The 27,017-nt window shown below is 41.5% G+C and overlaps 1 protein-coding gene across 4 annotated transcripts in view; it reads left to right on the forward strand.

The window, feature by feature from the left end:
- Nucleotides 1-27,017, forward strand: part of C2H18orf25 (chromosome 2 C18orf25 homolog) — a 164,233-nt gene that overhangs the window by 66,242 nt on the left and 70,974 nt on the right. The window contains exon 4 of one of the 4 annotated variants that reach the window (XM_030192906.1): nucleotides 19,873-21,311. The exons of the other annotated variants lie outside the window; for them this stretch is intronic. Coding sequence (XP_030048766.1) covers nucleotides 19,873-20,327 — 455 coding nt within the window. The 3' untranslated portion in view covers nucleotides 20,328-21,311. Of the gene's footprint in view, nucleotides 1-19,872; nucleotides 21,312-27,017 lie in introns of those variants that run through there. 4 annotated transcript variants of the gene reach the window in all.

Raw genomic sequence — 27,017 nt, forward strand, 5'->3', positions numbered from 1 at the left:
GACGATTTTTGAACAATTATAAGATTGTTCCAACTGCAGGGGTAAACGTAAACCATTCCAGAGCCTGGGTGCCAGAAAATAGAATTCACTGTTCCTGGGAGATTCACACCTTACCTGAGAGGGGCCAGGAAACATCAGTCGATTGTTCAATGAATGCAAAATCCAAAGGGGGTTCAGGGAAGGACAAGCGAAGCTGAATAATCTGGAATACCTGAATGGAGTGTCTTGAAAGTTGTATTCAGAAATGTACTGGAAGCTAGTGAAGTTGCTTAGAGAGTGGCATGGTGTAATCATGTCTTTCTGCATGGCAAATAAAAGGGGCAGCTGTATTTTGAAGAGTCTGTAATTTGTTTTAATTTTGATCAGGTAATACCAGCATAAATCACATTATAATAGGCTAATTTCGAAGACATAAAAAAATTAAGAGTTCAAGAAATTCCTTATAGGAGTAGCTTAGTGGTTAGTGCAGCAGACTCTGATCCTAGGGAACTGGGTTCGATTCCCACTGCAGCTCCTTGTGACTCTGAGCAAGTCACTTAACCCTTCATTGCCCCAGGTACGAATAAGTACCTGTATTTACTATGTAAACCGCTTTGAATGTAGTTACAAAAACCACAGAAAGGCGGTATATCAAGCCCCATTCCTTATAGATCTAAATTTGCTAAGGGAAAAGAAACCTGCGTCTAAAACTACAGAAATTTGTTTAGAAAAGGAAAGTTGAGAATCAAGAAACACTCCTAGATAATGAAATAATGGAGGGGTGGAAAGACCTGTAACCTAACAAGCTATGGCTTTTTTTTTCTGTAATAAAAGTAATATCAGGGGTACAATAGAGTTTCTGGCATAGCTATATGATGTGCACATCAGGATCTGACTGAATGAGCATACTAAGGAGCTTGACCTCAATATTCATGCTCCTTTGGTGCACACCTTCAAAACAGGTGAAAATTTATCTGATACTAATACTGAATACACAACAGCTGTTATCTATAGTAAATGGAGATAATAAAAGTGCACCCCACACTTGGGGAGCCATATAACAAAAACCAACTCTGTGTGTATATATTCTATATAATAAAACGCACCTCCAACATTCTGAAGCTGACTGCATGGCTGAGGCATTCCTGCTCTCTGTATCCATCTCCTGAATTGACATCACGTACTTCCAGGTTCGTCACAAACAGAAATGACCAACCACACGAGGTTTCTCGGCTTCAGAATGTTGGAGGTGCATTCTATTAAATAGGATTGGTCAGTTCCTTGAAGCACAGCCAGAGCTCAGCGTCCTGCACAGTAACGCTCAGACACTAGAGAGAGAGAGAGAGGGAGGGAGGGGGGCCTGACACCAGAGGGGGGGGGGGAGGTATCTCTGTCACACACTCTCTCTCTCTCTCTCTCTCTGTCAATGTCTTTCTCTCTCACACACACTGTCTCTTACACACTCTATGTCTTTTACTGTATCACATTCACTTTCTATGTGTCACACAGACACACACTCTCTTGGTCTCATACACTCAGTCTCACAGAGAGTCTGTGTGACACACACTCTCTCGCACACACTGTATCTATGTGAAACACACACTCTCTCTCACACTGTGTCTCACATACCCACTTGCACACTCTCTCATTCTCACAGACACACTCACACCCAGACTCTCTCTCTCTCACACACTCGCACATTCACTCTCTCTCTCACACACAGTCACTCTCACATTTACTCTCTCAAACATACACAGCCGAGGAAAACCTTGCTAGCACCCGTTTGATTTGTGTCAGAAACGGGCCTTTTTTTACTAGTATCTATAAATTTGCAGCATTCCATTCTAATGAAGGTATGGAAAACCACACCATAAAAGCAATCTTTTTGCCTGCTCTGGCGTATTGTGCAGTCCTGCGTAGCTTTTCCCTTTGCAGGCTCCGCAAGGCTAAAAGTGTATAGCAGCAATCTCTCCAAGTCAGCAGGGGCACAGACAGGCCCAGTGCTGCTTCCCCCGTTGTACTGTTGTGTCAGGTTTTCAACTGCGTCTGCCCTTGTTGCATGGCTCCACAGTTCTGCTGTTTGATCCCTTCTCTGCCAAACAGCAGAAACACGCAGAAAAACTGACTGGCTATAGAAGATTGCCAGTCATGCCCTCATCACTGTGCTTGCCAGGCCGGTTCACGTGGCATTGGATCATCAGACTTCCTTTTCATGTTCAGCTGTATTTCAGATTTGCAAAATTACATGATTATTTGCATGTTAATGAATTATGCAAATAATTGCACACGTGCATAATTGTGTAATTCCCTGGGGTAAACTTTAATATGGAGGCAGTACTTTTGAATAATGACGCAAATGAATGGTCAAACAATATGAGCCTTGGTCTCTTAGCTGTAACTGTCAGGCCGCTGCATCAGCCTCAAACTTAAATGTCTCATTAGGTATTCAGTGCCCAGTTTACATTATCCTATAATATCTATTCATTTTATTTCTCCATTAATTGTCACATTTGATTGAAAGTGCATCATAAAAACCTTTTTAGTATGCAGAAAAAAAAATCACTTTTTAAATATTAGTTTTGTAAGAAGCTTTATTGGTATTCCACTAATACCATTATAGTATACACCCTAAAGAATTATGCATTTTTGTGGATGCATAATTTTGCATATACAGTAACTTAGCATGAGCAAAATTGCATAATTCCTACCCTGTTTCCCCAAAAGTAAGACATCCCCCGAAAATAAGACCTAGTAGAGGTTTTCCTGAATTGGTAGATATAAGGCCTCCCCAGAAAGTAAGACCTAGCAAATTTTTGTTTGAAAGCAGGGCCGCCGAGAGCCAGACAAGGCTGCCCCTGGGCCGCCCCCCCCACCCGAGGTCGCCGGGCTCCCCCCTCCACCCACCCTCCGTCGCTCCCGGAACTAACCTTAAACGCCTCCTTTCACCTTCGCAGCAAGCAGCAGCAGGGCATACCTCTCCTTCCTTCCGTGCCCCGCCCTCACGGACGTTACGTCAGGCGAGGGCGGGACACGGAAGGAAGGAGTGGCCTGCCCTGCTGCTGCTTGCTGCGAAGGTGAAAGGAGGCGTTTAAGGTTAGTTCTGGGAGCGACGGCGGGCGGGCCAACCCTGATCCAACCCCGATGTTTCCCCGAAAAATAACACAGCCCCTGAAAATAAGACCTAGCGCATTTTTGGCGGCAAAAATTAATATAAGACAGTGTCTTATTTTCGGGGAAACACGGTAATTCCCTGAGGGCAGGCAGTACCGTGATGGGGGAAGGCAGAAACAACTGCTGCCACTGAAGATGACAGGCCCAATGAAGAGGTGGTGGCATGGATTCCAAGTTGCTGCCACTGCAGAGAAAAGGCTCTGTCACCACAGATTAGAGTGGAGGAGACTGGAGCTGCAGAATTGCTGGTGAGAGTATGAAAGGAATGTTGAGAGGGGGAGGAGGGAAAAGGAGCTGCTGCTACACAAGTGCGGGCGAGACCTATCAAGTTTGCTTGATGCTTCATTTTTCTTTCATAGGGTAGGGATGGGGAGGGAAGAGTGATAGGTGAAGGAGGGAAAAGTAGAAAAGCAGACATGAAATGGATAAAGGAAAGAGGGGGAAGGGAGTCGCATCTACTGAATCCGTGATGTACTTTTGTCTTTTGAAACTTACTTTACTATTTTGAGATTGTATTTCTTTTCTTAATTTATTTTTGTTTGGTTATGTTCACCACTCTGAAAAGCCCCTAATGGGCGGTATAGTAAACACTGAATAAACTTGAAATGCACAGGAAGTGGGAGGAGAGGCAGATTGACTGTCCCTCATCAGTGCCAAATGACAACTCTTCCCCCCCCCCCAATATTTCCTCATAATTCTGCAAGGCATGTATGTATTCAACTGCTCTTACACTCACTCCACTTTCTACAGTTGTTAGCTCCCCTCCACCCTTCTCACACTCTCAGCAGTCATCCCCATCCTCATAGTCAGCCACACCTGTTCACTTAGTCCCTCCGGCACTCATAACTCAGTCAGTCACTGGGCTCCCACTGTAACTACACTGTGTACAATTAGCGAGTTCCCCCCCCCCCCCCCCAAACACCGAACTCCCATATTTACTCACTTATACCCCTACACTACTCATCCTCATCTACTCATGCACTCAGTCTTGCAGCCTGCTCATAATGCCCCCATGCAGTCACTTTCCCCACCACCACCACTGGAAAAACTCCCCATCCATTCACTCATTTATTTCCCCTGCCTTGTGTTATCCAGTCATTGAACACATGGTCTAACAAAGTACTGCAAGAGCAAAACATGCTTTGAGCATTACTCAGAGCATGCACCTTTCAACTCCATTTGTTTTCCTGTGCGCAAACATAAGGCAAAAGTGTGGGGAGTCCGTCTCGTCCCCCAGCACCCAGGCATCCTTGTCTTGCATGGTGCAGTCTAAAGCTGGCTTGAAGGGAGATGGAGGGACTATTTTTCCCCCTCAGATGTTAATATAAGTGTACTGTAGCCCTTGCTTGCAGAAGTTATTGTATTTTATGTTGCCATGATAGAGCACTTTGTTGAATGTGGGATTTTCATAGCAGCTACTTGTGCTTTGTTTGTGTGTGTATATTTGAGAGCTGAACTGCATAATTGGCTTGAGATGTCTAGTCCTAGAAGTATTACTTGGTCATTTGGAATATTATTATTTATTATTTATTTAGATTTTGCTCACACCTTTTTTCAGTAGTAGCTCAAGGTGAGTTACATTCAAGTACACTGGATATTTCTCTGTCCCAGGAGGGCTCACAATCTAATTAGCATTATTACACAGTTGTAATGTGCTAAAGTGATTGCATGTACTTCTAACAAATGTTTAAATGCAGGCCCTTTTAATATGTATTGTAAAAATACAAGCAGCTAGTGTTGCATGATTATGAATTTTTTTTTCAAAATGTAATTTTGAATTGCTCGGTGCATAATTCCCCATGGTGTGTCTATAGAGCTGAGGGGACTTAGGCCATAATTTGCTAAGCTTTTTCCCTATTGACACAGAATGAGAAAAAAAAGCCTTATTTATTCAGGGTCTTAATTTCTCTGGGCATTATATTTGTTCAGAAAACATCTCATTCATTTGAAATGTAAACAGGAAAAATACCAGAAACAGTTTAGAATTTTAGTAGAAGAATGTTTCCAGAAATATCTGCCTGGTAACATCTAATTGCCAAGCACAGTAAAGGTTTGTTTTCCTTATTAAGTATAACTTTGCAGTGATGAAACGCCATTGGAGAAATGAAGGCAGGAACATCACAGGTTGGTTTATTGCTTAGAAAATAAGGATTGGCCTGTTCAGTCAGAACGAGGGTACATCTAGCCCAGTATACTGTTTCCAACAGTGGCCAATCCAGGTCACAAGTACCTGCAACGATCCCAAAAAATACCAGGAATCCATGCTATTTACCCCCAGAGATAAGCAGTGGCTTTCCCCAAATCAGCATTAATAACAATTTATGGACTATTCCTTCAGGAACTTGTCCAAACCTTTATTTACATCCAGCTAAACCAACTACTTTTACCACATCCTCTGGCAACAAAATTCTAGAATGTAATTGTGTTTACTGCAAATTAAAATTTTCTCAAGATATGTTTTAAATGTACTACTTAGTAACGTCATGGTATATCCTCTAGGCCTTTTGTATTCTTTGAAAGAATAAACAATCAATTTGTGTTTACCTGTTCCATTCCACTCATGATTTTTAGACCTTGCTCACATCTCCCCTCAGCCCTCTTTTCTCCAAGCTAAAGAGCCCTTTAGTTTTTCCTCAGAGAGGAGTCCTTCCATCCTCCTTATTTTGGTTGCCCTTGTATGTACCTTTTTCTGATTCCGCCTTTTTTAGACATGGTGACTTAGTGTTGTCTCACTGTGGAACAATATAGAGGCATTGTGATATTCTTTTATTTTCTATTCGTTTTCTAATAATTCCTAACGTTCTATTTGCTTTTGGTTGCTCCTGCACCCTGAGCAGATGATTTCAGCATGTTATCCATGATGACACCTAAATCCTTTTCCTGGGCGGTGGCACCTAGTACCATGTAGCTATAATTTAGGTTATATTCTTCCGAATGTGCATCACTTTGCAGTTGTCCACATTAAATGTTGCCTGCTATTTTGGATGCCCAGTCTCGTATGGTCTTTTCACAGTCTGCTTATGATTTAACAAGTTTGGATAATTTTGTGTCAGCAGCAGATTTGATCACCTCAATTTTTCCTATTTTATATATACCACAATCCCAGTTAACTAAGATTGCCCAATGCTGTGTAAATCAAAACTCAATAATAAATTTAAAAAAAAAACAAAACTAACCCCTTCACCCAGCACACCGTTCCTATTCTTTCCTAACCTATTACAGAATACCCACAGCTTATATACCCCAGCTGTAACCAAACAGAGCCAACTGAAAGTTTAAAACAAATCCCCCAGGAAAGTCTAAAACTATATCCTCAAAACTGAGGCACTAGTAGAACCTTTTTTTTTCTAAACATTATATAACTAAGCCTCTTGCTGAATCTCCAACGGAATTGTTCCATAACATCTGTCTGGCCACAGAAAAAAGGTCTTGCTTGAGATTTTACTCATCTAGTACCCTGATGAAAAATCCAACAAGGCCGCCTTCATGTTTTCAAATTGTGACAGTTTCTAAAATATGAGTACAAATGTAACTATAAATGATGACATTTTAATAGATTTTTTTTTAACCAGTCTGCATATTTCTTTGTGCTTTGATGGTTTGGTCTCCATTAAAACTGTAGTGCCCTCCTTTCTTCTTTATTTTGTATCAGTACTATAATGACAATATAGTACAAACGTGATAAAAGGTAATGGTCTGAATTGTGCACTGATTGTAGGATTCTTAAACGACTTCCATTGAGGGCATGGGGTCCTTTTACAAAGGCTCATTAGTTTTTTTTAGCAGGTGCGTTAAATATGCGTGCGCTAAACGCTAGAGATTCCCTCTTATTCCTATGGGCGTGTCTTGTGTTTTTCACACGCTAAAAATGCTAGTGTGCCTTTGTAAAAGGACCCCTCAGTGATTCCTACATAGGAAGTCATCAGCCTACCTTGTAAAATGTGGTAGGACCTCTGTCACAGAAAGGGTTGCAAATGAAATAAGTTTATTTTTTCTAGGGAATATTGTTTGTGAGACTGAGACATACAGCTGCAGCAGATTATTTCAGAAAAAGGAACAGAAAATAAGAGATTAGACAAAAAGGTCCGTGTTTATCCTGCTGCAGTGGTTCCCTCGCCTTAGAATTGCTTAGTGGATGGGTTTGTGAATGAGGTGTCTATTGCTGATGGGCAAATACTACTACAGTCGCTCTTGAGGGCAGAAGAATCAACACTGCTAGAGTGTAACTTTGCCCATCCATGTTTTGTGCACATCCACCCCCCTCCCGGTAGCCTACAGTGGAGGCTACAAAAAACAAATCAGGCAAGGCATCCTATAGTGGAGGCTGTAAAACTAAAATCAGGCAAATGTGCAGGTTGGGGAAGTTTGTGCTGTAAGTGGGGCTGCTAAGGTCAGCTGGGAGGGATCTGCAGCTAAGACATCTGAAGTTCTTAGTGTTTCAGTTCTGGGGCTGAAAAGTTGGGCCAGAGGATGGAAGTTCTTCTCCATGGAGTAGATGAGACTGTGTTTACCTCTGACTTGCAGCCTGGTAAGTCCTTACTTGTTACTTTGAACACTTTATTTCAAGCAGTTATGAAGTTCAATCAAGCAGTTACAATGTTGAATCAATCAATTACTGCACACCTGCAAACTGTTGTGGCTCAACTTCTGCTTTTATTGACTAAAGCTCAAGAGATGAGCTCTAAAATTAAGGAAACTGAGGTGGAAGTGCTGGAGGAAGCTTTTAAGTTCTCTGGTTCTGAGGTGGTTTTAGTCAGACAATTTGACTGTCATAAAAGAGAGAACTTGAATAATTTAATGAGAAGAACTTTTGAGGTTTATGAATTCTCAAAAATCGCCAGTTGTGACTCCTTAACTGTGTTGAAAAGATATGTTTTGAGGTTTTGAAGGTAACTTCTTGTCATATCACTAGAATCTTCTATTTACCATCTTTTATAAAGAATAAAGTTGTCTTCTGTCTTCGTATGTGGAGTCTGAAGTGTATCCTAAGACTGAATCTCTCTGATGCTGAGAGAGTTATACCTGCAACTTTGATTGTGAATTATGTGTTAGAACTAGATAGGGTCTCAGTCTTGATTATTTTTTTTATTTCATAATCATGAGGTCCAGTTCATTGGTTGTAAGGGCTGACCTTTTCCTGATGTAGCAAGGGCTATGCAGAAGAGGAGTATAGATTTTCTCCTAAGGTCTTATAGTGATGCAAATTGTTGGGTTTTCCCTGGCTAAAGGTTCCTTGTAACTGTGTTATCAAGTTGCAATCTATACAGCATTACACTGAAATCTTCTGCTTGATACGTGGTGACAGCCAAAAAAAGCAAATAGGATGCTAGGAATTAGAAAAGGGATGGTAAATAAGACTAAGAATAGTATAATGCATTTGTATCACTCCATGGTGCAACCTCACCTTGAGTACTGTGTTCAATTCTGGTCACCATATCTCAAAAAAAGATATAGCGGAATTAGAAAAGGTTCAAAGAAGATCAACCAAAATGATAAAGAGGATGGAACTCCCCTCGTGTGAGGAAAGGCTAAACAGGTTAGAGCTCTTCAGCTTGGAAAAGTGGCAGCTGAAGGCGGATATGATAGAGGACTACACAATCCTAAGTGGTGTAGAACAGGTAAAAGTGAGTCGATTTTTCGCTCTTTTAAAAAGTACAAAGACTAGGGGACACTCGATGAAATTACACGGAAATACTTTTAAAACAAATAGGAAGAAATATTTTTCCACTCAAAGAATATTTAAGTTTTGGAACTCTTTGCTGGAGGATGTGGTAACAGTGGTTAGCGTATCTTGGTTTAAAAAAGGTTTGGACAAGTTCCTGGAGGAAAAGTCCATAGTCTGTTATTTAAATAGACATGGAGGAAGCCACAGCTTGCCCTGGGATTGGTAGCATGGAATGTTGCTACTATTTGGTTTTCTGCCAGTTACTTGTGACTGGATTGACCACTGTTGGAAGCAGGATACTGGGCTATGTGGACCATTAGTCTGACCTAGTATGGCTATTATGTTAGAATCTACAGGTGCCTGTTAAACCAGTTTTTTTCAATGCTTCCTGTAAAAGCATCTCTATAATTCGTTGTCCTAGGCTGCCGCTGTCAATCATTCATCTTTAAGTTTCAATTCACCTCCCTTTAACTATTCATGTGTCCAGTTGTGATCAACGAATGGTTCCTGGAGTAACACTTTGTATTTCCCATTGTACTTATGCTTTTTCCACTTGTCTTTCCCCTTGTGATCCAATTCCTTGAAGTTTGGTTTTTTTTATTTTTTAGAAACATAGAAACATGACAGCAGATAAAGGCCAAATGGCCCATCCAGTCTGCCCAACCTCTGTAACCTTTAACTCTTCCTTTTCCTAAGTGATCCCATGTGCTTATCCCATGCCTTTTTAAATTCTGACACAGTCCTCGACTTTTTTGCAAGTTCTGTTGCTTTATTCCCTTTTGGTACTGATGGATTTTCATCCGTTCTACTCATTGGAACACTTGTCAAAGTTTAATGATGGAACTGGATACTGGAAGGTTTCTTTCATATTTCAACTCCTTTTATGCATTGGGATCTGATAATGCCATTTAGTGAGCCTGGAGGCCTATGAGAGTAGCTCAGCAAGTATAATCTACTTCTATAAGATCATTAATCCTTCAGATCTAGGAATGTACAGTCTTAGCATATATTGATTCTTATAGATGACCTCCTGGATAAGGAAGAGTTTTCTCATTCACACATCTTGTTTTTCAAGGTCTTCAAGAGGCCAGTTTTCAATATCAAAGCTATATAAGAATGCACAAAGTTCCAGTTGATAGCTCGTATCTTATGCTATGATGTTAATGCACTCTTCAGTATCAGTTTTAGTCTCCTATAATATTCTTTACTGATTTTTTTTTTTTCTCTTGGCGATTTTCTGCTTGACAGTTGGACACTATCTAGGTCTTTTATGTTCTCTTGTTTTCCTTAAATTGTGATTCTTGATGCCACTTCTATTAGTGAACTGGTTTGAAAGATATTTTGTTCTGTCAGCATGGATGCATTTTACTGGTATTGGGGGTCTGTGCCCTAAAGCTTGTGCTAAAATGTCTTAACAGGCTATGCATTCGTTTTCACCGTATCTACGCTTTTACCTCCCATATGAAGAAAGGCTAAAGAGGTTAGGCCTCTTCAGCTTGGAAAAGAACGGCTGAAGGGTGGGTGAGTGGGGGATATGATTGAGGTCTAAATCCCGAGTGGTGTAGAACGGGTAGCAGTGAATCAATTTTTCACTCTTTGAAAAAGTACAAAGACCAGGGGACACTCAATGAAATTACATGGAAATACTTTTAAAACAAATAGGAAGAAATATTTTTTCACTAGAAGAATGGTATGGCTATTCTTATGTTCTTATGACGTTTCCTAGGCTGTCTCACACCTACCCCTTATACCTTACACCAAATCCTTTTTTTTTTTTTTTAGAGTCTGAACAAATTTTCTCATGTAGAGACTGATTTACTATGCTGCTTTAACTTTTTAACGTAGAAAGCCTTTCTTAATAAAATAGTGTATGTGGTTAATATGTTTTTTCCAAGTTAAAATGCAAACATTGCTCACTGAATTGTTTTTAAGGAGTAGCCTGATTTTTAGAGGAGAAATTGATTCTGTGGAATAGGTGCCCTGATCATACCTTAAGTCTGTGATAAAGAATGGTTTCAAAGGAAACTTTATTGATTCCAAAAGCAATATCAGATTGGTTTGCTGTGTCATCTTTAGAGCCTGGTACTGAGAAGTGTGTTACACCATCATCAGCTAGTCTGACTAAAGCAGTGGTTCCCAAACCTGATCCTGGAGGCATCCCAACCAGTCAGGTTTTCAGGATACCCGCAGTGAATATTCATGAGAGAGATTTGCATACACTTTTTCCTCTGCATATAGATCTCTCCATGAATATTTATTGTTTCTGCCTCTAGGACCAGGTTTGGGAACCAGGGCCTAAAGACTTGGCATTCTGTTGACCTTCCCTTTGGTGTTTGTCTCCTTTCACTTTCTGCTTTTCTGTTGTGTTTTGATGTTCTGCCATGACATCGTAGATCTATTCAGAGCATTGGCAAGATTTTGTCGGGTTCTTGGGTTTAACCTTCACACTTGGTATTCAATATGAAATAGCCATAGCCACAGGTCCTATAGTGCCTTTTTTTTCCCCCTCCTTCCCTTTGATAAAGACAGAGATTGTGTGGAAACTATATTAGGATGTAGCCTTTCAAAAACCTTCCTTAGCAGCTAAAATAGCCTGCCAGATTTTGGTCAGTTTAAATTTCAGCTAAGTCTTGCTGGCTAGAGTTTTGGCTGAAAATGTTCCTAAACTTAAGTGGCTAAACCTCAGTTACCTAACACTTGGTGCTTAGTCTTTGGGGTCTTTTAAACTTAACCAGCTCACGTTGAAAACCAGTGCTAACCAATTAAGACCTCTCCCACCCATCCAAGTAGAGAGAGAAAGGTACGACCAACGGCTCCCTCGGTTCCCCCCCCCCCCCCCCAATCCCAGCTGGCTTAAATAAAAACACATATAAGACTGTCAGTATCCCATCTTCCACATGAATTAAGGTAAATGCGGAGCTGACAACGGGCTCTCATACACCTGCCCAAATTAAACAACCCTGGGGCCAAAAACACTCCCACCCACCACCACCTCCCATCCCCTCCACAAACTCGAGAACCTCTCATCCTCTCCACATGTTAGAACATCACACCCAGAATTCTTATGTCTGAGTTAGGAAGAGAATGCAAGTGGAAGGATACAGGGCTGGAAGGCTGTTGTCCCGTGATGAAATTTTAATATGCACTGGTGGAATGGGGTATGGGGGTGGCGTTAGCCCATGCTTTTGTTTTTATTTGTTGGGTGGAAAGGGGGATCTCATGAATGTTGACTCTGTGCTTTTGTTGGAAGGCTTTGATTTATTTACTTATACCACCTTGCACAAAAGTATTAAAGCAGTTAATTCTAGAATAAATAAATATTCAAGTAAGTTTTTAGTTATTTCTTTTATTTGCTGTAATAGTAAGACCTTTATGATCTAACAGAAGTGACTAATAATTACACCTCTACAGCATAACATTGAGCATATAATCTTGTTTTTAAGATGATAATGTTTATATATACCACTTTTCTGTAAATTGAATACTGATAAAACAAACGTTCTTTGGTTTGGCATAAATTTACATTCCAAAGTTCATTTTGAATAATAAAGAGATTCAGCTTAATACTGAGAGAGTTTCTAAAGTTCTGGGAATGTTTTTAGATTCCTCACCGACAGTGGAGCCCCGAGGAATAACCTTGCTCAGAAAGCATTTTTTTTTTTTTTTGTTAAGCTAAAACTACTGCGCTTGTTGTCGAGGTCAATATATACCACCTCCCTCCCCAAATGGGTCAAGGGTGGTTTACAGTTATCTAGAATTAAAACGATTCATAATACAATAGAAAACAAAAATACATAAAATCAATTACACTTCATCATAAACAGAATAAGGTTAAGAAAACAAATAGGTCTTAATTTTCTTCCGTAAGGAAAGATAATCAGTTACTGTTCTAATGCTAGTAGGAAGCGAATACAAGAAAGGGATCATAAAATCAGCAAAAAACGTTTTTGCTATCCTATGGAATTGAACTCCTTTCAAGGCAACTGAGTGGAATATCAGCAAGCTGTATAATCTCTCTGAAGTTCAACATGACGTAAAACAGATCAAATCAGTGAGTAAGGATGAAGAGAAACCATATACCGCCTGAAAAAACAATCAAAAAGATTTATACAATATCCTGTGGTTTATTGGAAGCCAGTGCAGTTGAACACGATAAGATGAAATATCAGATTTCTTGAGGTTAAATAAATATCAACATTATGGCCGAATTTTGAATCAATTGCATTTTTCTCACTAATTTAAAAGCGATTCAAATAGCGTGCATTACAGTAATCTAAGGGCCCTGTTTTCTAAGCCGTGCTGTAGGCGCGTTAGCATTTTTAGCGCCTAAATGCTGTTCACAGTGTAGGGTATGAAAGTCGATGTTGAGGGGTTTGTCTTGCTAGCACTCCACTGCTGGTTCAGCAACAGCATTCATCGGGTGAGAGTGATTCAGTGGCAGTGCTGTTTCCGGCTCTTGCTTCCCGACAGGTTCAATGGCTGCACACCTTCTTCTTTGAGTGCCATTACTGCAAGAAATGCGGCCATCTTGGTTTCCCACATGCCTGTGGTTGGTTCTTCCTCGCATGAGTCTGTTCATTTTCCCCCTGAATTTGTGCTGCCTATGCACCAGGCTTTTCTTTTGAAGCAAGCTTATCCCTCTTTGCCCCTTCCTTCTGCGTCTGTTCCTGTCCCCCAGGATCTAGGGTCTCAGGCCACTAAGAGTGTGTGTGTGTGTGTGTGTGTTCAGGAGCAGCCTGAGTGGGAGATGGAGTCTGTGGCATCAGGGTGCTCCCTCATCTGTCCGAGGGGGTCTGTGCTTCAGGACTCCCTGGAAGAGGCGAGATCCCGCCTGAAGAGGGGAATAATCCCTCAGTGGTGCACTTATTTCACAAGGAAGAATTGCCCTCTTTGATTGCTAGAGCCTTGGATATTCTGCACATCACGTCACCATCTCCTGTGCAGTCAGCCTCAACAGCTTCTAATCCCATCATGTCGGGTACCAAGAAGCCAGCCAAGACCTTCCATGTTCATGAGGCGATGTGTGAGCTAATATATGCTCAGTGAAGCACTCCTGAGTCTGGCCTCAAGGTTGCATGGGCTGTGTCTTGCTTCTACTCGTTAATGCCTGAGGAACTGGATTCTTTCAAGCTCCCGGCTGTGGATTCCTTTGTCACAGCTGTGACTAAGAAGGCCACAGTCCTGGTGCAGGGGGGTTGGCTCTTAAGGATATGCAGCATCGTAAGATTGAGGAGGCCCTGAAGATATCTTTTGAGGTGGTGGTCCTGGTGCTTCAGGCTTCTGTGGCTGGTTCTTATGCGGCCCTGGCCTGCCTGAGTTTTGTTCAGCAGGCTGCAGACTCTGCAGGGGATTTGGATCCTGTGTCTCTGGATTTCCCCTTTCTAGACGCAGGTCTGGCCTTTTTGGCGGATGGTCTTTATGACATCCTGTGGGCCTCAGCTAAGCAGATTGCTAAAATCTACTCGCTTAGCTCCCCTTTCGGAGTAAGCCTCTATTTGGTGAGACCCTGGAAAAGCTGGAGAGTCCAAGTCTCACCATCTGCCGGATGACAAGCCAAGGGCCCCCTCTCAGCCACACTCTTGGTGTGCTCTGCGTTTTCCCTTGTTTTAAGTTGAGAAAAAATAAGAGGAGATATGATTTGTCCATTAACAGTTTACAGCATATGGGTTTCCTGTGAAATTGCTATATCCTTGAGCATGTAGGGTATTGAATGCCACTCTGGTGTTTTGCTCGCTTGCATCTCCTTGTAGCTGCAGTGGTTGATGAGGTATGAGTGCATTACAAAAAGAGACCTTCTGCTACTTTGGCAGATGCATATTAGATCTTTCCAGGGAGCAGCACCAGCTAATACTGGTGAGGTCCATTTATTTTCTGTATTAAAAAGATTAGGTTAAATCTGTAGCGTAAACTATCAGAACTATATACTGAAGTACAGTTAGACTGAACTCCAAGGAGATATTCAGTTTGAATGGGGAGATAAAATGGCTAGCAGTGATTCAGTAAATTGTTGAGATTTATTTGGATTGCTAGTGTAATTATTTAGTTCCTTAGTATGGTAGACACGTTCTGACCAATATTCAGCATGAATTAACTGACTGGGAACAGCTGTCAACAGGTTAACTTGTGTCTCGGTGGATATCCAGTCATTTTCAATGGCATTTAACCAGTTATCGCCACTGAAACCGCCTTATTAGCGCCCAGTATAAAGCCAGCAATGTTGGGGGGGGGGGTGTCCGGGGGCATGACCAGTTAAGTCCCGGTATTCAGAACAAGCACTCCTATCTTTGCCCGCTAAGCCATGGCCAGAAGTCTCAATATCGACTTAGCTGGTCATGCACTAGCCGGAGTTGAAAAACCTGGATATTCAAAGTGCTGCCCACCAGCGACTGAATAGCGATCAAATTCCATACCCATTGATTAAATTAATGTGTTTCTGCTGTTAGGTTTGAAAAGTAGTCTCATCGATTTGATGTACTGCCTGTCTGAGGTACAACCAAAGCATTTGCATATATTATGCAGGTACTTTCTGTGTCCCTAGTGGGCTCACAATCTTAAGTTTTGTATGTGGGGCAGTGACAATTAAGCGAGTTGTCCAGGGTCACAAACAGCCACAGTGTGAATTCAACCTTATTTCCCAGGTTCTCAGCTCATTTCACTAATTTCACTCATTTCTCAATTTAATGTACTCGCCTATTTGTTATTGCGTCCACAGTGGCGTCCACGGTGGCCAAGGAAATGGCAAATTTTTTCTGAGCAAAAATAAAAAAGTTTTGCCAGAGCCTTCTGGCGCGCATGCACGGACAGCTTCCCACCCGTTGGGTGAGCGTTCCCGCTCAGTTTTTTGTTGTTCGCGGCGGAGAGACAGCGTACTTCGGTTTGTCCTTCGTTTTTTGGCCCAGGAAGAGTCTTTTGACAATATGCGTCATTTCTTTAAAAAAAAAAAAAAAAGCAACAACAACTTTTACCTTCCCATATTTTTTCTTAGTTTTTTAGACCTCTTTTATAAGCTTTCTTGTTTGAAGCGGCCATGTTTTCTTTTGTGCCTTTCTTCTTTTCAAAGGTACAATCGCATCTTTTGATTTCACCGAAGCTGTTTTTTCTTCCATGCCATCGAGGGCACCCAGCGGCTTCAAACGTTGTACTCGGTGCAACTGGACCATCTCAGGTACCGATATCCAGTGCCTTGTGCCCGACCGTAGCCCAGCCGCTTGCAGTCTGTGTCTTCGTATGAAGAAACGGACCCAAGCATCTCAAGAAGCCCAACGAGAGAAGCGTTTTGGGGCTCAGTCCAGTCCCTCAGCATCGACATCGGTACCGAAGTCGGCAGCGTCGACATCGAGGGACACATTGACGTCGGGAGCGAAGGTAATGACCAACTCGTGCTGGGAGCAGTGAGGCATCTAGTGGCTCTCCACCTGTCTTGAGGCCTCCTGTTATGCAGGCCCCCCGGGACCGACCTTCGTCGGACCCAGCCCCAAGGAGACGTGAGGATTCCATGTCTTCCTCATCGATACCGAGGAGTCTCGATGACGGGCGTCAAGCGAAGGCGAAGAAGCACCGTCATCATTCTCCTTCGACACTCGGTGCCAGGAGCTCTGGGGCGTTGAGGGATTCGGCACCTGAGAAGCGTCAGCGCCGAGAGGATTGCTCTCCCTCTTTTCAGGATGTGCCGGTGCGTTGGTCTAGTAGCTTGATACCTGCTCCCGAGCCTCGACAGATTCTGCCATCGGCTCCTTTACCAACCCCCGCAGCCTTGTCCGACGGCGGCTCTTGATGAGCGCATCAGGGCCCTGCTTCCAGAGCTTTTGGAAGGGTTGCTGCGCCACTCGGCTTCGGTGTCGGGGGTGCTTGTGCCTTCCGTACCGTCTGCTACAGTGGCATCTGGCCCTTCGCCTGTGGTGAGGTCCCCGACCTCGGTGCCGCCTGCGGCATTGGTATCAGCTGCCACCCAGGTTGACTCACCTTCGACGTCTGTGGAGGAAGCTTTACCGGAGTCCAGGCGGGTATCATCTTCTCGGCACCGCCATTGAGGATGTTGTTCCTCGGCGTCGAGGCAGGCTCAGTTTCGGACTTCTCTGAGGGATGTCTTGTCCGATACTGAAGAGGAGGGTCCCAGGTACTTTTCTTCTGACGAGTCCTATGGGATTTCTTCTGAACCTTCTCCTCCACTAGAAAGGAGACTTTCTCCTCCGGAGAGTCTATCCTTCACCTCCTTTGTCCAGGAAATGGCTGCGGCTATTCCCTTCCCTATGGAGGTTGGGGATGAACCCAGGGCTGAGATGCTCGAGGTCCTGGTTATCCTTCTCCACCTAGAGAGGCTGCAATGGCCCCTTTGCATAATGTACTGAAGGAAGTTCTTATGTGAAACTGGTCGTTCCCTCTGTCTAATCCCGAAAAAGACTGAGTCCCAATATCGGATCCACGGGGAGCCTGGATTGATGAGGTCTCAGCTACCTCACAATTCCATGGTGGTGGACTCCGCTCTCAAGAGAGCCAAGAGTACTAGGGGACTATGCCTCGGTGCCCCCAGGCAGAGAATCTAGAACCTTGGACTCTTTTGGGAGGAAGGCGTATCAGGCCGCTATGCTCGCTGCCAAAATCCAGACATACCAACTCTTCACTTGGTGAGGTAACTGTCTAGCTTGGTTGATGCACTCCCTCCGGAGCAGGCCGAGCCTTTTTGCCAGGTGGTCAGGCAGCAGAAGGCGTGTTGGAAATTCCTGGCCAGGGGTACGTTTGACACTTTTGATGTAGCATCCAGAATCTCATGGCTGCGTGTCTCTGACCTGGATCATTCTGTTCAGCAGCGGATGGCGGATGTTCCTTGCCGGGGGATAAACTTTTTGGTGAGAAAGTAGAGGATCTGGGTGACCAGATCAAGAAGCACAATGATGCTATGGATTCTCTCTCCTGCTGGGCGTCTTCTACTACTACCTCCTCATCTAGGAGGTTTTTTTGGAGGAAAGAGGAGTGTTCCCTATTCCTATGCTTGCCATAGGTACACTCCTGCTTCTCGGCAGTCTGCCCAGGCTTGTTCTCGTCAACAGTGTGTGCCTAAGTCCACTGCGGCTCCCCAGCAAAAGCAAGGGATGGGCTTTTGACTGGCTCTAGTTCAGCATAGCCTCAGTAAATGTGTGCGTACTGGACGACTTGCCGGTTGGGGGGAGGTTAATGTTTTTTCACCAAAGGTGTCCTCTTGTAACCTCCAATCGGTGGGTTCTTCAAATTGTCTGGTTTGTGTACACCCTCAATCTGGAATCCAAGCCTCCAAATTGCCCACCGTGAGCTCAGTCCTACAGCTCCCAGCACAAGCAGGTACTTGCAGAGGAACTCTCCGCCCTTCTACAGGCCCAAGCGGTGGATCCGTACCACCAGAGGAAGAAGGGCTGGGATTTTATTCCAGATACTTCCTTGTGCAAAAGAAAACGTGGGGGTGGGGGTGGGGGTGGGGGGGGGGGGGTGGGATGTGTCCCATCCTAGACCTAAGGGCCCTGAACAAATTTCTTGTCAGAGAAAAGTTCAGGATGGTTTCCCTAGGCACCCTTCTTCCCATCTCGATACTTCCAGCTCACAGGAAGTATCTTCGATTTCGGCTGGGAATACAACACTTTCAGTACCATGTACTGTCTTTTGGCCTGGCGTCAGTGCCCAGAGTATTTACCAGAGGCAGAGCTGAGAGAGAAGGGAAGGCAGGCTGAAGCGCCGAGCCTGCTCGCCGGACCCTGAGGTAAGAACTTTTAAATTCTGGGCGGCATGCAGGAAGGCGAGGAGTAGACAAAGGACTGGGAGAAGAGGGCGGGCAGCGCAGGTTGGGCTGGCTGGGAACTTCCGTTCCGGGAGTTCGGGCGGGTCGAATATTGGGGGTGCAGCACCCACGGAGTCGGTGCCTATGCCTCCATATCCAGCAATTCCTCCCTCCCCTCCCCTCCATGTCCAGCGATTCTCCTCTTCCCAGCCCTGCCATCCATGTCTCGTGATACTCTCTTCTACTGTCCTCCCATCCCATCCATTCTCCTCTGCCCTCTCCTCCCTCCCCTCGCGATTCTCTCCTCCCCTCGATTTGTACTTGAACGTTCTCTGGCTGGCTGGTGCTGGCTTCCCTTCCCTCTTACTGTTCCGCCCTCTGACGTCATTACGTTTTGACGCGAGGGCGGGGCAATGAGTGATTATGGATGTTACGAACCCAGGCATCCAGACGTAGAATGTTGGAGGTGCAAATTATTATATAGGATATTGATCTTGATGTAGAGTTTCAGATACAGAGATTAAATGTTTTATTTCCACTACTGTTACCTTTTTACTTGGCTTTGGAACATGGAGATGGAAAACAAATCTGAAATTAGGGTACCTATTTTTATTTGGCCAGCAGAGGCTTATCACCACAGCTTAGAGCAAAGGGATTGTTTTCAAACTAGTTTTTCCCATTTTGTTTGTTTTGTGAAATTCTGTTTGAAATAATACCCAAAACATGTTGCATGGGTGATGTGCCTAATCTCTTGAAGGCAAGAGTGGAGTAAAGTTAGTCTGACATATGACTTTGCTCTGTCCACCCTATTGTATATCTGTCTTGCACATGGGAGGACAGGTACATACATTCATTCATTTAAAAAATCCTGGATTTTGAGGCATTCTGTGCGTATGGGAGAAAAGCTTAGTAAATAAGTCCCTTAATGCATTTTGATTTATATCCTACTTTAATGAAGGCTTCTGTTGAACATTAAACATAGTTTATCATTTTGAAGCTGAATTCATTCTTGAGTTTTGAACAAGTGTAAAAGATTTGTACTTAGATTTTCTGCAGGTATGCGCAGAATCGGTGGTAACTGATCTCCTAAGAGTAGCTTTAATTTTCTTAGTTATTTTTGTTTACCAGTATTATGTTCACTTTTTCAGTAAGTACTGCTTTATTGAGTTTATACTTTTTTTTTAATCCAGACAGAGTTAGCAATGTTCAGATTTTTAAAATAAATGTGTGTGTTCTGTATTAGCATGCCTAAATAAAATGTGACCTGCTTACTTAATGATTTTCTTATCCAATGGCCTCAATGTCTTTAAAGCTGACTTCAGTCGTGCTGGGGGAGCTGCAGGAGCGACCAGGGAAATTCCAGGATTACTTGACAGGGGCACCGTGTGGGATAGAAACTGCATAGGCAATGTCCTAGAAGAGGCAATGAACTGCTTTGCCGAAATGCAGAGGCAGACAGAGGAGAAATTCCGCATGTGGATAGAAAAGCTTACACGTCTTGATACCGATGAAGAAAGCAAGCAGCAGCTGGAACCCAGAGAATCTAAAATGCAGCTAGCTGGCCAAAGAATCCCCCCTTCCAGCCAGTCAAGCACGTTCATGCAAGTGCCCGACAGCCAAGTTCTGCCACAACAGTCATATAATACTTATGTGAGCTATCAAAATGTTGACACTACATTAGAGTTTCCAGCAACTTTTAACAACAATTTTCCACCTAACTTTCCGGAAAATGGAAATATTACGGAGCAGGATTTGAATCGATCATAAACTTCAAAGTGGATCTTTACAAATCAGGATGTTGCTCTTCATAAACAAAATGTTCTTCTTTGTTTTGCTGTTTGATGTTTTTAACACTACAAAAGTTATACTTTTTATTCCAAGGAAATGGATACTTAATCCTTCTTTGAACCTTGTCCATATGCAACTTAGAATATTTATCACCTTTTCTTGGAACATTCAGACTATTCAGTCTAGCAAGAGCATATTGTGCTCATCAGAAAGTTCCGTTTGCATGTCACAAATAAACTTGACTTTATATAGGGGAATATAGTTTTAAAAGCTTAAAAAAAACTATAGTGCATTCAAATAGATGTATGCACAATTTATACTTCCTCAAATGTCTGTACCTTAGTTTGGCTGTTTAAAAATCCAAATATATTCATCTTTCCTGTCCCCTTTCCCTGTGTAGTTAACTTTTAGCCTACTCTTAAAAATTTATAAGTAATCAACTTGCATGACCGTTGGTAATCGGTCCATAATTTTGCAGTTCATGTGTGGGTTGTTTTCAGTGCTGGTTTCATTTATGAATCTTTATAACTGTGTGACTAAAACATCTTATTCAGACAGGAGCATCAGTTTTGTATGCCTTTTATTAAAAAATGGTCTTCCAAGCTTTTAAAACTTATTTTCTTGAGCTAGAGAGGTAGCATTAGGGGAGGTGGATAGCTAGGTCTGCTAACACAGATTGGTCAGAACTAGAGGATTTTGATGGGTCCTTCAATGACAGATGTGTTTTGCTCTTACTGCTTTGGATGACAAAGTTGAAGTGAATGCTTACAATTCAGATATGCCATGGTATATTTCAATTAGAATAATGTAATAGCTTTTACTATGCAGGAATTTAATCACTTGAACTTAATCGAACTGGATTGTTTTCATTAAAGTGTTAAATTAGAATTTAGTAAAATGTTGGAACTGTCATTAATTTTGACTGATATAGTTTCTTTGTAGCCAGTCAGGGTTCTAATTCAGGGAATATCATTTTCAATTACATTGGACTTTAAGCACGAAACAGACCTGGTTTTTTTTGGATACTTGTAGAGTGTTAAATCAATGTGTGTGAGTTCAGTTTATTTAGCTTAGAACCTTGTTGCCCTAGCTCAAGGGTGGGCAACCTGTGGCCTGCCATTGAATTTTATGTGATCAGTGAGACTATGTCAAGTATACACAGAAAACATCATTAACTAGAGTTTTGATGACTTCAATACTGTATTATGCAAATGTTTTCAGAATAACCACTCTAGCAGTTTCTTTCCATTGTTACATTTTGACTTATTTATCACAGGTCTAAAGAGCTCTGTGCATTTCCAATTCTGACAAAATGTAATGTTGTAGCCCACTAGGAATAGTACTGACATTCATGCAACCCTTTATGTATAAAGGTTGCCCACCCCTGCCCTAGCTGAAAAGTAACACTGTATAAATTGGTATCACTCTGCTCCCTGGTTAGCTTGATTTGTAGTTTCATGATTTAGAGAGAGAGTTGATATTGGCTTCTGAAAAGCCATGAGCATGGCTGATGTAAAAAAAGATGTGCGTATGATTTCTGCAACATTTGTGTTGAAGTTTGCACTATTAGTTATTGGACTTTATGCTATAATTTGAATTCAGCAGTAATGCAAAAAAGCAACCTAGGAGTCTAGAGTACTCAAGTAGTTCCTAAAGCTTCACATGTATATTTTCTCATAGACACCTAAATCGGATAGGCCACACTGGCCATGGCCCTACCAATTGTTTGCCCTATTTGTCATCAGGAAGATGGGCTGGCCAAGGACAGAGCTTGGTTGGTTTGGCCTTCCCAAGCAAAAAACTGTTCCGTTGCCCCTGTGTCCTTCAGTCACTTTTTAGGTCCTTTCTTTTGATGGTGGACCCATGATAGAAAGTCAGATGGCATTGTGTCGAGTTAGAATAAGAGACAAATTTAAGAAGTAGAAAATGCGCATGCTACAGTAACTCATGTCAGTAACTCAACTGCCCCCCAGTATTTGCTCTTCTTGATAGAACTGTAGATGCCTACCTGTTACCTAGGTTTGAGTATAGGAACACAGTTTCTTTTCATTTTTGGGACAAACTAACAGGAGAGCTTTAGGTTTAGTGGGTGCAAAAGACTTTGGTACATACAGGGGCAGATATTCCAGTTTCCCATGGTCTTAAAATTCCATGGGCACTTGTTACCTATGGGTAATTTTGCCAACTGAAACTGTATTCTCCCTGAACTTAAACCCCACCCTTGGGAACATCTCAAAGTAACGTGGGTAGAAGTGTGTGCATTGTAGAACATGCATACTCTGCCTGTATTGAGGATGAACAGTTAATTAAAAAGCCCATTTCCACAGGGACAATGCTATTTTACCAGAGAAATGGCTTTTAATATAATATTGCCCTCATAATCTTAAAAAAAAAAATAGAAAATCTAAAAGGCATAGCCACTCTAATCAAGATACATTGAGATATAGAGAAATAGCACTTATTTCCATTAAAACTGTTCAAAAGAGAATTCACTAATAGCATATAGCAACCTGCATGAAACCAGGACCCTTGATGTGGGAAAGAGGAGGTCATATTAGAGTCTATTGGCAGTCATTTCACATGAAAATCCCACCAAGGAGCTCATGAGAATTACCATATTATTGTCAGCACTTCTGAACTTCTGTGCACTATATGGTTTTGGCTTATTTGGGTCTATGGAATAGATGAAGGGAGAAATAAACTTATTCTATAATAATGAGAAGTCTCAATTTTAGAGATGCATGTTGATCATGTGACTTTCTGATGTGTGCCCCATTTGTGAAACTTTGGAGTGCTTTCTCAAAAACCTTCTGAACATGGCTGGAAAGCCATTGGTATAAAATGTTCCTGATGCGCTGAGAAAATGTCCTTCATTAGAAGTCTTGCCATCATGAAAGGTCATAATGATTTCAAATGTGATAGTTGTTCGAAGATCTCTCCTTATAGTTTAGCCTTCTGATAAGAGGTATTGAAGATATCTCCTGATTCTAAGTAATAGTTGCTGAAGACTTGCTCGAGTAGCCATTGTGAGCTCATGTTTGACTAGTCAGCTGCTTTTGATACCTTGATAAAAGTTTGGAAGTTCACATAACGATTCATCTCTTACTAGTCAAGTACTTCAAAGGATTCAAATCTGGATTGAAATGGAACATTTCAAGCCTTAGGCAGAAGACTCATGGTCCCTGTCTGAATGTAGCCCAGAGAGCTCAGAAATGCTAGGAATTCCTGCAATCTTAAGGCTGCAGGTGAAGACTTGCTCGGTTTTCCATGTTTGGGCCTAACCACTCTAGACTTTCATTGGTAAAGCTTTCATAATCATTGTCCTAGTTATAAAATCTCCAGATTACACAAGTCACTCAGGAAAATGACAGGACTATGTTTTTAGTTCTCTTGAAGTGCTTTTTCAGCCTTGAGTACCAGAATTGGGTAATGTGACCCTGGTGGATGCATCAAGCTCTGCTCCAGTGCCTCTCCAAACCTTGTCATGGATAAGTCTGATGTAGACTACATTTCTTGTATGAGCCAGTTTGGCAAAAGAAAGTGTTACTATGCATTTGTTTTCAATGTTTATATACTGCCACTTTGCCATGCTTCAGAGTAGTTTACAGTAAACACAAATCATCAAATGCATAAAGCAGTATCAAACTCGAAACAAACAAAAGCTGTATATACATAAAATGAAACGAAATGGAGTTAAAAATAATAAAATCAACATCATAAATATTTAATATATACATTATAAAACTTGAAAGTGCAGCTGGTCCTGCACCTACAACTTGTAAACCCTTATTTCCATGTATTTAACATGGCAACTACTTTCCCTCTTACAAAAATTGGTATACTACCTTCTACATGTTTTTTTTTCTAGTTTAATAAACTCTTGCATCTATTTTTATAGTGCCTTGTAAAGTTTTCACACCTTTGTACTTTTTTCACATCCTGCTGTCTTAAAAAAACAAAACAAAACTCAAAATGCATTAATGTAAAAGTTTGTTTCACTGATCTACATAACATACTCTACACTTTCAACCTGAAGGAACGATTATAGAAATATTAAAAAAACTAATTAAGTTTTTTGATTGCATGAGTCTTACCACCCCTTGATACATTACTTCATAGCAGTAGCAGTCTTGAGTCATTTAGGATAAACGTCTACCAGATTTGCACATTAAGGTGGTATAATTATGCCTATTCTTTCTGGCAGAATACTTCACATTCTTTCACGTTGGTTGGGAATCATCTGCAGTCTTCAAGTCTTGCCTTAGATTGGATTCAGACCTGTGGCTAGATTGAACCATTTTGAGAACATTAGCCTCCCTGTTTACTGATCATCCGCACAGCAATTCCAACATAACCCATTCAAAGTGAATGGGCTGTGTTGGCATTAGCGTGCGGCTTAGTAAACAGGGGGGTAAGTTTCTTTTTGCTGAGCTACCCCATTGTTGCTTTTGCTTTGTGCTGGGATCATTGTCCTGCTGTGGCAGACACAAACGGGTTTTCCTTCAGAATCTGCCTGTACTTTACCTTGATTTTCACAAACCTCCCTATGGCAAAGCATCCCCACAACAAAATGTTTCTGCCTCCATGCTTTATTTTGGGGTAGTGTTAGAGTGAAATGGAAATGAAGGTGTGCTGTTTTACACCACACATTGCTTAGCATTGAGACCAAAAAGTTCTACTTTTTGTCTTGGATCACAAAATCACTTCCCACATGTGTTCACGAATGCTGTGCGACACGTCATATAATTTTCTTAAGCAGTGGCTTCCTTCATGTCATCCTCCCATATGTTTGTGGAGTAATCTTGAAACTGTTGCACAATCTATACATTCCCCAGTCTCTGCTAGAGACTTCTGTAGTTCATTTGAAGTAATCTTACATTGACCATTCCTCAGCAGTTTCCCTAATTCACAGCTACTGACTTTTCAGGGATTGGCAGTATCTTGTCGGTTCTAAAGTGTGTCCACTTTTCAACGATGGGATATGACTGTGCCCCGGTGAATGTTCAGACATATTGAACTTTTTCTTGTAGTTCCCTGGGTCTTTACCTTTGAATAACTTTTATCTTGGCGTTTTTCAGCAACTCTCGTGTTCAGCAAATTTAGACCTTTGCTTCAGATTCATTTGGTATGAAAGAAATAGCAAGGTTCTTCATATAGGAATATTTGAACCAGCTCAGCTACTATGATTGGCCACAGTTAGGCTCTATTTAACTTATTACAGGCCTTGTTAAGGTAAGTAACTCTTTTTGAAATGGAGCTAAACTAGCTTTATCTGGACAAAAGGTGTGAAGACTTAAAAACCAAAAAGCTTTAATTGTAATAATGAAGAATTGAATATTTTTAGAGTTAATGTTTCATGTTAAAGATAGAGTATACTGATTGGATAAGTGAAACAAACCCCTCTACCTTTGGGGTTCTCAACCCAGTTCTCGGGACACACCCAGACAGTCAGGTTTTCAAGATATCTACAATGAATGCATGAACTAGATTTGCCTAGAATAGAGGTACTTCATGTAGATTTGTCTCATGCATATTCATTGTGGATATCCTGAAAACCTGACTGGCTAGGTGTCCGAAAATTGGGCTGAGAACCCCTAATGTATTTTGATGCATTTTGAGAATTTTATTTTTAGTTAGAGTAAAAATATACAAAAATGTGAAGACAAGACACTATGATTGCAGTTCACAACCAATTGTAGAAGGACACAATTTCTTTTTCTTTTTTTTTTCATTTTATATTTATTGAAATTTTAATTTTAAATACAAGTAATGAATGAATAAACGTGACAGAAAATACTGTTGGTATGATATATTTTCTTCCGTAACAATTATCCCCTGGATGACTAAACTCTTGGAGTTTCTTGTGAATGAGGAATTTCAAAGATTTCTAGAGTCTTTCAATTTAGTTCATAAAATATAGCATGGTTTTAGATCATACCATAGCAAAGAAACATTGCTTTTGGTTCTTACTACAAAAATAAGACGACATCTCAGAATGGGAAAACAAGCTTTTTTTTTTTGTTGCTGCAGTTCGATATTTTGCTGTATAAACTGAATGAACTAGGCATTTCTGGAAGTGTATTCAGGTGATTTGAACAATTTTTGAAAAATAGAACTTACAGCATTATGGGAAGAGGTGGAAGATCTTTTGATTGGAATCCTGGTTGCAGGGTTCCGCAGGGTTCTCAGTTGTCTCCTTGTTTGTTTAATGTATATATGAGTTCATTGGGTGATTATTTTCTAGGCGTCGAGACGTACTTTCTTATGCAGATGATTGTTTGTTCAGGGTTCTGCTGTTGGGACAATACCAGAGATTCTTTCAAAAACCATACCTCGATAGATAATTGGGGTACAAGTCATTTTTTGAAATTTAAATAAAAAGCAAAAGTAATTTGGTTTGGTGATGTAGTCAAAACTTTCAAGTAAAATTATTACTTTTTCAGGGGAGGTACTAAATATTGAGGACCATTCTAGAGTGTTGGGAGTAATACTAGATTGAACTTTATCTTTTGAGAAACAGATTAATTCACTCAGTAAAAAGTTTTATTTTAAGCTTCAACAGCTTCGGGCAAAGAGATTTTCATTAACAAAAGAAGATTTTAGATCTGTGGCTCAGGCTGTTTTGCTTCCACAGTTGGATTATTGTAATTCACTCTGATATTTCAGTAA

The sequence above is a fragment of the Microcaecilia unicolor genome, chromosome 2, assembly GCF_901765095.1.
Source record: "Microcaecilia unicolor chromosome 2, aMicUni1.1, whole genome shotgun sequence".
NCBI lineage: Eukaryota > Metazoa > Chordata > Amphibia > Gymnophiona > Siphonopidae > Microcaecilia > Microcaecilia unicolor.